Source organism: Melanaphis sacchari, unplaced genomic scaffold (assembly GCF_002803265.2).
Source record: "Melanaphis sacchari strain LSU unplaced genomic scaffold, SCAv2.0 Contig51_pilon_pilon, whole genome shotgun sequence".
In the NCBI taxonomy this organism is placed as follows: domain Eukaryota; kingdom Metazoa; phylum Arthropoda; class Insecta; order Hemiptera; family Aphididae; genus Melanaphis; species Melanaphis sacchari.
The window spans coordinates 265,187-277,563 of record NW_020271353.1 but is presented as its reverse complement, the minus strand read 5'-3'; the positions used below and the strand labels follow the sequence as shown (position 1 = coordinate 277,563).

General features: G+C 22.6%; 1 protein-coding gene across 1 annotated transcript; it reads right to left on the bottom strand.

Annotated features, from left to right (window-relative positions):
- Window positions 1-439: 439 nt before the first annotated feature.
- Window positions 440-11,564, bottom strand: LOC112599431 (transmembrane 9 superfamily member 2). Its single transcript, XM_025346342.1, has 15 exons — window positions 11,448-11,564; window positions 10,542-10,609; window positions 7,799-7,892; window positions 6,386-6,521; window positions 4,922-5,046; window positions 4,645-4,774; window positions 3,750-3,883; window positions 3,318-3,494; window positions 3,008-3,152; window positions 2,759-2,936; window positions 2,062-2,221; window positions 1,567-1,718; window positions 1,269-1,380; window positions 1,042-1,213; window positions 440-591 (listed from the first exon to the last, which is right to left on the bottom strand). The coding sequence occupies exons 1-15, from the start codon at window positions 11,562-11,564 to the stop codon at window positions 524-526; spliced, it is 1,968 nt and encodes a 655-aa protein (XP_025202127.1). The 3' UTR covers window positions 440-523.
- Between the last annotated feature and the right edge of the window lie 813 nt (window positions 11,565-12,377).

The following is a 12,377-nucleotide window of genomic DNA, read 5'->3' as shown; positions in this document are numbered from 1 at the left end:
TATTTAAATGTTTGTTATAACATACAAATTATAATCAATGCATAGACTTTGAATTAATAATAAATTTATGTTTAATAGTCCATTTTTAATGAAAATGATGATAAATTTAAGTTTAGTTAAATACACAGAAGTGTCAAATATAATAGTGTTTTTTTTTTTTTTGTGTGTGTGTGTGTACTTAATAAACTGCAATAATAATAAAATTAAAAGTAGTGCAGTAATACAAAATATTATATGCGACAAAGATAATAAGAGTAATTTTCCAAGAAAATTACACAGCAAAATTGATTGCTATAAATATTTAAATAAACTCAAATATTTTATTATATTTTTCTATCGTGTGAATAATTGATATATCTTAAATATTTTTAACTATATAATATTATGATTATCAATATATTTATTATTTACACAAAAGGCATTTTTGATAATTCAAGTATAGTATTATGGTACAAAATAATAATAATGAATATATAAGTAATAAAAATCAAATTACCAACTAAATGAAAAAAAAGGGTTTACATTAATCAACTTTGACAACGCTATATATTTTTCGGACAAACCAAAATGTTGCAAAAAACCCAATTGTACCTGAAAATATTTTAATTTTATTAAAAATTAATTAAATACATATACAAATATTTTATTATAATCTATTAAACAAAATAATAATAAGTTTATGTGTAGGTAAGAAATCCAACTATTCTATTTCAAGTAAATACTATACTTAGAATAAATTTATATATATTAGTATAAAAATGAACATATCTTTGAATATGTATGAATTGTTTTATAATTATTTTTATTTAATATTATAATATATGTAAATTATATATAATATTATAAAAAACTAATTTAATGTTGTTCATTCAATCAAAAATAGAAACTGCTTCTGGTATAAAATGTATCAAACTTAAGGATTATTAGATAACATTTATTACAATGTTAATTTCGAATAAGGGTTTTTAAATTAAAGAATATTCTTTCACTCTAATTCAGTTTTAATTCTACAAAACATATTTTTTAACATTATAAACTTACCAGTCATTAAGAAGAATAAGAACACCATTATAAATGTGTATCCAAAATAAAGGAAAGTTGAAGCAACACCTTCAATATTTAGTCTAGTTTTGAAATAATGCACGCAATACAGAAATAGATAAAATGATGTAAACGCACTGGTCAAAAAACTTCTCCACCACCAATGATAATCCTGTAAAACAATTGTAAATAAAAACTTAATAAACAATATTATACACTTAACTTACCTCAGCACATAAATGGAAATAACATAGAAGAACAGTAGTTTCTGAACATGTTATTATAAGAATAATAAACACAAGGAATAAAAATCCAAACATATAATACATCTGGTTGGACCTGAAATTTATTAAATCACATAAAAAATATCTTAAATGCAATTTTAAACTTCAAATTAGAGTTAACAATTATTTTAAAACATTCTCAATTATCAATACTTTTTCATGTTTTAAAATTAAATAAACGCTTAATGTCCTAAATCAAATCATAGTTTCTCATAATTAATTTCATTATAATCAAACTTACCACAAAGAGTTGAGAATAAAATAAAGTTGAATAAATATACAGCCAAATGGTAAAACTCCACCCATAATAATTCCTGGGAATGGTTGAGTATAAATAGTTTGTTCTGGAATTTGACGTGGGATTTGATTTGTTCTTACAGGATGTTCAATAGGCTATAATAAATGTTATGTTTAATTTAAGATTAATTTTACAAGAAGTATTAAAATTTATCATGAATATATTAATAGTAAAACATTAAGAGAATATCAATTAAATTAAAAAATATTCCTTTAATTGAATTATATAGGTATACTGGAATAAAAAAAGGTCAAAAATAATATTATTATTGAGCTATTTTTATTAAAAAAATAACCTATTAAGATATAATTAAATTTAAATTATAACTATTTAATATATATACATTTTAAATTTTGTATACTATTATTTTTAGAACAAGAATGTATTTGATTAATAAATAATAGATGAATATATACAATCATATGTTAAGATACTCACTCGTTTACGGAAACCAAATAATGCACCAACAAATGTAAGTGGTACAGATACACAAAACCATAATACTAACAAAGCAAGTAATGTAGAAAACGGTATAGCAGCAGAACTTTCTTTAGCCCATAGAACCAAATTCATAATGAAAAATAAACAGAAAACCACTCTAAAAAAAAAAAAATAATAATAATAAAATAACACTTACAAAAATATTATATATAATGTGTAAAAGATCATAATATAAATTCTATAAATTAATTAGCACCCCAAACCCTCTCACTAAAAAGTACATAATTTATTATAATTATTTAAAACTAGTCATAATGAGTTTTACTTAATTTGAACAGCAATTTTCTTTCAATTGTTGACAGAAAAAATTAAACCAATTATTATTTTTATTCTACTTTATACATTGACAATTTGTATATATTTTGTATATATAATTGGACATTACTAGTACTAATATCATTATAAAAAAAAAATCAGCAACTAATAGCTGAAACTATACAGTCATTAATCTTAAAAATACTTACTTAAATAAAAGTAACAAATATAAAATGATACTATAATCACAATATAAACTAATTTAAATACTAAGTGTGGCTAACAAATATAAATTCTTATTTCTTATTAACATCATAATACAAATAGTTTTCAATAGCCATTCTCATTCTAGATGTTATTGCATTATTTTTTATCTTACCCAGGGCAAAACATTGAAGTCAATATTATATTTGTCTTCCACTTCTCACCACCAAAACTCTTATAAATTCTTGATGATACATAACCAGCAGGTGTTCCGAGGCATACAAATAATATTAGAGAGCAAGTCATAAGTGAACCTCGATTAGCTGGTGATAGAAAACCCAAACATGCAAATGCTGAAACATCATAATAAAAATACAATTTTAATATCAAAAATAAGAAATTACACTAAGAAACTTTATTTTACCTAGTGTTACAACAGTCATGCACAAAACTTGTACTCCAGATCCAACAAAAACTGCAAGCAACATTCCTCTCCTTGGAGGACGAAAAACATCTCCATGAACTAGTTTCCAACCAAATTCTTCCTTAATATCATCACCTGCATCGATCTAAAGATATTGAATAAAATGTTTACTAACAGACCATTTAATTCAAATTAAATTTTTCAATATAATTATACTGCAAGCAAAAATTTAAGTTATAAATATCCTAGCTATAACCAATAAAATCAACTTAATATTTTAAGTGTTTTACATTACCAAATTTAACTTTACCTGATTATATCTAGCAATATCTTTATGCAATGTACGCAATATAATCATTGCTACCATCCCAGATAAGAAAATAACTATCATCAAGGAATTTAATATGCTGAACCATTGAATATTAGTGGGTGGAACAGAATCCAATATATAATCCCAACGTGAAGACCATTTAACAGTGTTGTTCATCTAAAATTTAATTAAACTCATAATATAATTTTAAAATGATAAAACATTTATCAATAATTTAGCAACATAAAACTAGTGATCTTACAAAAAATTAATTATTATAATTTAAGCAATCAATTTTAATGTTAATATATCCATTTAATAAATAGCAATGTACGCAAACATATGTAATAAAGTCGAGATAAAAAATTAAGATCTTTGCATAAAATATTAGGGGAAAAATAGATGCTTGAGTAATAAATACTTAATACTAACCTCAAATTGAATAGAGTAGGAATATGTTATATTCAATGGAGTATTGATTTTATCAGCTGGAATTTCCATGAATCCTGTATTACAACCAGTGATTGGAAATTTATGTTGTATACTTTTCGGTCTCACTTTAACAGCTTTAAAACATAAAAGTATACTGATTAATAAATTAATATAAAATTTCAAAATAAACTTAAAGAATTTATTTTAAACTTCTATAATATATATTATACAGAGCGATTCTTTTATCCTTGAACGCTCAAAATTTCAAAATCTATTAACAAATTTAGAAAATATTTTCTTAACAAATTTCCAGTTGAAATAAAACAATATTATTATTTTATTTTTAAACATGTATTTATCATTATAATTTTTTTTTACTTTTTTACTTTTTTGAGAACGTACTCTCAAATTTTGGAGTAAAATTTTTTTTATAATTCATGAACTATAAGTATTTTAAGTTTAAGTTAGTAGTGGAGTAATAAACTACAAAATATAGATTCACTACTCTTAGTCACCTGAACTTTATATACTTATAACTTCTAAACTACTAATCCGAATTTCAATTTTTATGTATCAAAATATTCCAGAAAAATTATGCTTTAGACTATGAAATTTTTAGTGTATATTATTGTTTAAAAAAATAAAAATATAACAATAAAAATATTAAAAATTTTATTTTATTTAATTTCATCTAAGAGTTATGTAAGTAAAATATTTTTGAAAAAGTTAATTTATTTTTAAATAACGGGTATTGTTAAATTACAAAATCTTTCTATACAAGGAAAAAAATGTTTATATGTTTATATCATTGAGTAGAAAACTATTTATAAATAATCTATCTGAAACTATAAGATAAAAATAGTTTAAAATAATCTTAACATAATTTTTGACACACCTATAATTCTTCCACCCTCGGAATTAAAAGATGATCCCCAGTCTTCATGTTTTCCACTGTGATAAGTAATAGTAAATTCTAAATGATTAAAAATGTAATAAGTATTTGGCTTCAGCGCTTGTGGAACAACCTAAAACAATATAAAATTGAATTAACAGTAAATAATGATAAGTTTAATTAGACTCTATTAAAAAATTGTATAACACTAAAAAACTGTTTAGTATTCACTTTAAAAATGTTTATTAATAATTACTATTTAGTTTATTATTAGTCTTACTCTAAGAATAGTTGCACATAAATTATTATCATGATTAGCTGGCTTATAACAACCCATTGGAAATCCTGTACTACAATATTGCTGGCCATCTTCTAAATCATAGCACCAAGTGACTGGCATATTATCTGAAATTTTAATAATTAAAAAATATAATATAATATATTCATATAACAAAATAACTATTTTAGTTTTTTTTTTTTATGTAATTTTAATCTATAAAATTTAATTTAATTGGCAATAAGTATACATTGAAATGCCTAAACCTATTTAATCTCATAAATTAATATTTATTTACTGTCACACATTAGATTTTTCTTGTTTTAGACTATTATTTAAGTCTTACATGCATATAAATATTATTGACAATCAGTACAGGGGTAGATCAATGCAGTAATTTCAGAACTTTAAGCCTAATATTGCATGCTTTCAAACTTCTAACAATATTTTTTATAAGTAGAAAAATTTTAAATAGAATCAAAAAATAATAAGAATATGATCAATATGGTTTTAAAAATAAACAAAGAGGAAAGGGACATAAAATAAAGCTTAAGAATAATACTAAAATACTAAAAAATAATAATAAATAGACAAAAGAAAACCATTATGAAGAAATTAAAATGGATAGAAATGAAGATAAATAAAGTGTTAAATTTAGCTTAAAATAAATAAATTTGCCAAATAATAATTCACGATCAAAATGATGGCATATGATAAGTCATATGTCAAGACACAACAAAAAACTCCAAAGTATCATACTGATAGGTATGATAAAAAGGAAGTGAAAAAGAGGAGGGCCATAAACATGTTATATTAGTCAAATAATCAATGATTTAAAAGTCGATTCCTACAAACAACTTAAAGATAAAACACAAAAAAAAGAATCATGACTCATGAGGAAAACATTTATTGCAGACCAATCTACAGATTAATTATGAAAAAAAAAAAAAGATATTATGTTATACATAATAATATAATTTGTGAAAATGTATTGAAAGGTTAGAAAGACTAATAAAGCAAAGACCACAAATTTTTTATATTACAAACAAAAAAGTCTAAACACTGATGATTGAATAAAAATATTTATAAAACAGACATATGGTATATGGTAATCAAGGGTCTAATGCAAAAATATAATACAAAAAAATAAAAAAATGTTACAATAAAACACCTGATAACAATAGATAAGTTAAGGAACAATTGAAATTTATTAGTTTAAGAATTTTTTTTAAACATGCCAAGGTTATTTTATTATTATATGTCAAACAATAATTGTTTTCTTCATGGGCAATGAATTCATAAACTAAACTAGAATCTTATTAGTTATTAAGTTAAACTTGCATACAGTAAATCATTATACTATCTAAAAATATTCAAATAAATTAATGACTTGATATTTTTGTACTTAAATAAATTTTGAAAATTTTACTTTGCCATATTATGCAATACAAGTAAAATTTCACTTACCAACGATAAAATGATGCTGATAATTTAAACTCATTCCTCGCTTAAGTACAAATAGCTTCATGTTACTCATTGAATCATTAGGGATATAACGTTTGGTACAAAGTATTTTACAATCCTCGTTATTCAAAAATGAAACCTATGGATAAATTAATAAAATAAGGTGTCAAATTTTTTAAATAGGTATATTGTTAACATAATAAAAAAAAATTTTAAAAATATATATATAATATTATATATCATATTTGATATATAATCAAATATGATTTATTTATATTGTAAATAGTTAAAAAATAACTATTATCCATCTCAATAATCTATTGAAAAATATATACAATTAAAACAGATTTAAGTCCTACAGCGCCATTAGATGCTCCTTTCTGTTAATAATTTTATAAAACAAACTATTTACACTCAAATAAAAATATTGTTTAAGCTTATTGAATATATATGAACAAAAATTAAATAAAATTAAATATATGTAATATATTTTAATTACTTATAAATGTACGTGATAATTTTAAAATATTTTAATATTGTGTATCTTGTATCCTACAAAGCATAGTACAATTGATGTTAACAATATTAAGAGGACACTACAACCGCATGTGTTGCCTCTGTCTTACATACATTTAACATAGCACATTTTTGTTCAACAGAATCCATTTTATGTTGTTAGCTTTTACATTACAGTAAATTTACCTATCATCAAACTTAAATATAAGAATTGTATTTAGGTATTGACATAAGCTTTTATTAATATCATAATTTTTAAGTGAGTTATGAGCATTTTAAAGTTTCAAAATTTTATATAGCTATAACTCAGCTTAAAATTAAAATATCAATAAAATCCAATGTCATTGCCTGGATAAAATTCTTACCTTTAAGTTTATTAATAGATAAATTTATTTTAATGTTAAAGCTAACAACATAAAATGGATTCTGTGAATGAAAATTTACTATATCTTATGTATGTAATACAGAGATAACACATGCCGATGCGGTGTCATCTTAAATAAACTACAATACAACAATAATAAGGTTATAGGTACTAAAAAATCTAAACTTCTGTAATTAATTAAACTATTAAAATATAATTTTGTATTGAAAAAAAGTTGTAGATAATGCCCTGATCTGTGGTCAATTAAGATTCTGTAAGCTATAGCCTATACTGCTAATGCATTACGGTCCAAACTTTGTATGCAATATTTTTATTGATAACTTAAACATTAACAACTAAAAAAATAAAATAATTTTTAAGTTATAATAAATGTATGTTATTATAATTTTTTACAAACTCAAAAATCATTCTATAGTCCAGTTTTACACAATTACCATATACATTTAAAATCATAACACTATATTAAATTAGTAAAAAAAAAATCATTGTTAAACAATAATAATTTAAGCACTCACATTATATCCAGAAGGTCTAATCCTTTCACCAAATAAAACTTGCCCAAGATTTTCAGTTGGAGATTTACTTTCATCAGATGTACAGAAGTCAAAACTAGATAAAAATTTTAAAAAGATTGAAAACTAATTATAATTGTTATAACTAAAAAAATAACTTTTACCTTATAATATTTAAAGTGAATTAAATAAAACAAAAAATAAAAAATTATTCAAAAGAAAATATTTTTATGAAATAAGTTTTGTACTGTTGTTTTTTATTAACAATTATTTATTCCATATATATTTTTATACAGATTACTATAACGTGACTATGCGGTCTAACTTATTCTAAAAATCCTTATCTTTATTTTGAAATATTTAGTGAGAAAATTTAATATCTTTAAGACAAAAGAGATAACTTCTAATAAAATATTCATAAATATAATAATTATTCTAATCAGTACAAAATATAAAAATAATAAATACAATTTATTTTTACATATAATTCTTTTTAGAAATTTTTTAGTAAAAAATTTTCAATACCATCTTATTTTAATTACTTTTTTAAGACATTATGTTTTTTAAATAAAGTGAAAAATATTTGTTTAAAACTTTTTTTTTAAATGATTGATAAATGTATTTTCATAAAAGATATGATATTTGACAGCTATTTGTAATTTTAAACTTTAAATATTTATTTAAATTTACATATAAATAATGTACAAGTTTATAACTTTAAATTAAAAAGATATTTGTTTAAAAACTTTAAAAATATTAAAGTGATATCTAACATTATTACAACGGTGAACAAATAAATTATATTTTTGATTTTTGTTTTTGTTTGCATTTAAAATTATTTATATTAAGATTAATCAATTTTATATTTGTCAGCAGAACTAATTCAATATCACATAACAAACAAAACACAATAAAATAAATAATTGTTTAGGTTTTTAAAACTATACACTGTACAATTATTTATGATTATAATACAACAACCTAAATTACATTTCTTTTATATTATGTTGTATACATTATAACTGTAACAGGCTACATGGGCAGAGATAAACTTTAACATACTATGAGCATGTTATAGAATGAACATTTAATAAATATCAGGAGTGGCCAAACTGTGGTTCCCTTAAATGGCTCACATCTCATCGTAAAATATAAACATTAAAAAAAAATTATTTTCAGTATAAATTTAAGAATGTATGTGTTTAAAGAAGTATAATATTAATAGTGTTTTTGATGTAATATTTAAATAGGTATTTATTTTTATTTTTAATTATTAATTAATATCACATATTGTTTCGAATTTAATACATTTTATTACAATTGATATTTAATTATCTTCTTTACCATAATCATATACACACATTAATATAAATTTTTTTTTAATTTGGTTTTTCCATATTTATTAAAATATTGGGCGGCTCACAAGTTTCTTTTTGCTAGCCCCTGATATATTATATTATATGACATCAGTAAATATATATATATAAATAATTATTATATAATATTATTATAATAATTTTATAATAATATAAAACTTAAGATACCTATCACAGTGCATAAATATCTATAAAAAAAAAAAAAAATGATTTAAATGTTTAAATCATTGCAAAACAAAACTCTACACAAAATTATTTTGATAAAAATATATCTATTTCTGATAATATTTAAATATGTTATATAGCTATTTGATAACAAAATATTTTTGAATTGCATTTAGAAAATGTATAGAAACTGATTAAATTAATTTTTACTAATGACTATAGCAATAGTTAATTTTAAAATGTTAAACAATTTATAATAAAATATTATATTATTATTTTATAACAACTAACTTTGTACTCGTATAAAATGCCATAACTCATGGCAAATTTAATTAAATGCAAACAATTGAATAATTAATTTGTAAACTATAATTATTTGATGGTGATTGTAAAATTATTTTACCAAACTAACCAGATTATCTTTATCACAAAAATGAAGATAGTTTTTTTTATTTTCTAGAATGAACTAATAAAAAATAATAAATAACCTGGTTAATAATTATAGGATTAGATTTAAATTTAGTTTAGTATTTTCCATTTATCTAGTACATATTTCAATTAATATATTTATACCTTATCACAGAAATAAATTAATACATTTAACACTGTTAATGCATTTATGTATCCTTATTGATTTTTACTTTGGTGAAGTGTTTACGATTCAAAATGCTATTCTTTTCCAGCGAAAAAAATATATTTACGTATTCATTTTCATCATATTACTTCAATGTAATTCTATAAATATGATTTTTATCATAGATTTTTGAAATTTAAAATGGCAATTGTGATTCAACATAAAACTAAAATTGTATGGTTGATTTTAAAATTAGCTATGTTTAAAATGAATTTTCTCAAAATGTATTCTATCAAGTATACAAGAGTATATTAGTATTTATGTACATAAATGCATATAATAAATGCACTATATTTATAATTTACATAATTGTTTCAAATATTTTTCTTTACAATTTTTTTGACACAAAAGCGTGTTAATTGCAAAAACCCAGTAGCTTTAAGATAAAAAAATAGTAAAATATAAAACAATTGCTTATCAGTTAAATATTTTATTTTTAACAGGTAATAATAAGGCAGTAACTCATAATTTATTTTAGTAATTCTTTGAATTCATTATATCTAGAAAAAGTTTTAATGATTTTCAAAAATATAAAAAATATTTTAATTTAAAACAATACGTATTTACTTACTAATGGTATTCGTATGGTATGACTGATTCATCAGAATTAAGTCTGTTTACAAAGAACTCAATCTTATTCTGAAACAAACGTACAACATACATTTAAGTGGAAATATATTAAATAAATAATCTATATAAAAAAAAAAAATGTTATGTAAATAAGCCCTAATTAATTTTAAAATATTTATAGGTAAAAATGTTTTATTACAATTTAATATATTTATATAATATATACGTATTATCTTTACACAACATTTACAAGATATTGAAATATAATAAATAAGCTAAATCTATATACATTATGTCTGAACACAAAATAATAAATCTAAAATTTCTTTTGTTATTTATTTGAAAACTTTAAAATTTATGTCAGTCTAAAGAATAAAAATATGAATTGTAAGTGAATAATATTTCACACATGATAAAATATGAATAATATTTTAACATAGATAGATATTACTAAGTGCATCATATTCAGGATTATTTATAGTTTATATCTAAAATGTGAACTTAAAAATGACCTCAACAATAAGCGAATAAAGTTGTACAATCTTAAAAAGGACAGTAAGATTGTAGATGGGAAGTATATTCAAATCAAAAGTGGTCACAAAAGTATGGTTGCCTATTGACCGTACTTAAAATATTATACAATATAGGAAAAGATTTCGTTTAAATAAAATAATAGACAAGGAGGCTTGAAATGTGTTTTACTAACACTAAAACTTGAATACTGACTATATTTCCATCCAAGTACCGGGAGAGGAATATCTAGCCAACGATCTATCAGTAGAAGTCTACAAGGCTGCAGACAAACCATTAACAGAAAACTATTTGGTGATTGAGAAAAGAGATGGCAATCGGCAATTTCTTGTATGTTCGCCACCGGGAGACTAATGGTGATGGGAAAAATATTTACCGTGCATGATGCAGCGGGTTCCTTGCAGTAGTTGACGGGTGCCAAGCCTGGCAAATAGAATGCCGAAACGTACGTGAAACTGAGTTCCAAGAGCCAAACGATCAACGCAGTATTCATTTTAAAACGGTTTGCCACAGACTAATTAGAAGAACGCGCAGACAACCGCGAGACAACAGCAAGTGCCGGCCTCAGTGCGTGGATGCGGTGGAATTCTTCTGGAAACGCAACGTTGTCCGAAAACAATTGATAACGTTGGTTATCACAAACATAGCGTAGGACGTCGCGCACGACGCGCAATGTATGGCCGCCCGAAGATTTTACGTTTCCATTTGTGCCGAACGCCCATGCGCGATAAGCCCAACGACAAATGATCGAATCGATAGCCGTGACATTTTGTCGGCGGCTAAAATTCTAAATCGATAATCACACGTCGTATAATTATTAATTATTATTAATATTATGATTATTATTATTACTAATATTATCAATCGTGTACAAAAATGTCAAAAATGTATATTATCTATACTGATTATATTTAATTATTTATGTAGGTACTTATTAGTTATTATCAATGCTATGCCTATAAATTATAATACTACCTACCATCTTCCAATGCATTATTATTAATTACTCTATTACTCATTGAAACTTATAAGGTTGTTTTTCCGTTTTTAACTACAGTGGCTATGTCTCATAGGCATAATATATTATTCATTATTAATAGTATAACAATAAATATTTCTTTAAAGAAATTTTTTATTACAAATATCGATGTGATATGAAATAGTCAACAATGACGATGGCGATGGCTACAGTTATTACCGACTTACACATATATTATATATTGTAGGTACCTACCTACAATAACTTATCCATGTATTACTATTAAAAAATGTTCAATGCTTTCGTTATTGTTTTTTTTCATTAATC

Coding starts and splice junctions, on each gene's coding strand:
- LOC112599431 (XM_025346342.1), bottom strand. CDS start 11,564: ATGAATACTGCGTTGATCGTTTGGCTCTTGGAACTCAGTTTCACGTAC. Junction 2,937..3,007: donor CATGACTGTTGTAACACTAG/GTAAAATAAAGT, acceptor ATGATGTTTCAG/CATTTGCATGTTTGGGTTTT. Junction 2,222..2,758: donor ACTTCAATGTTTTGCCCTGG/GTAAGATAAAAA, acceptor TTTTTTTTTTAG/AGTGGTTTTCTGTTTATTTT.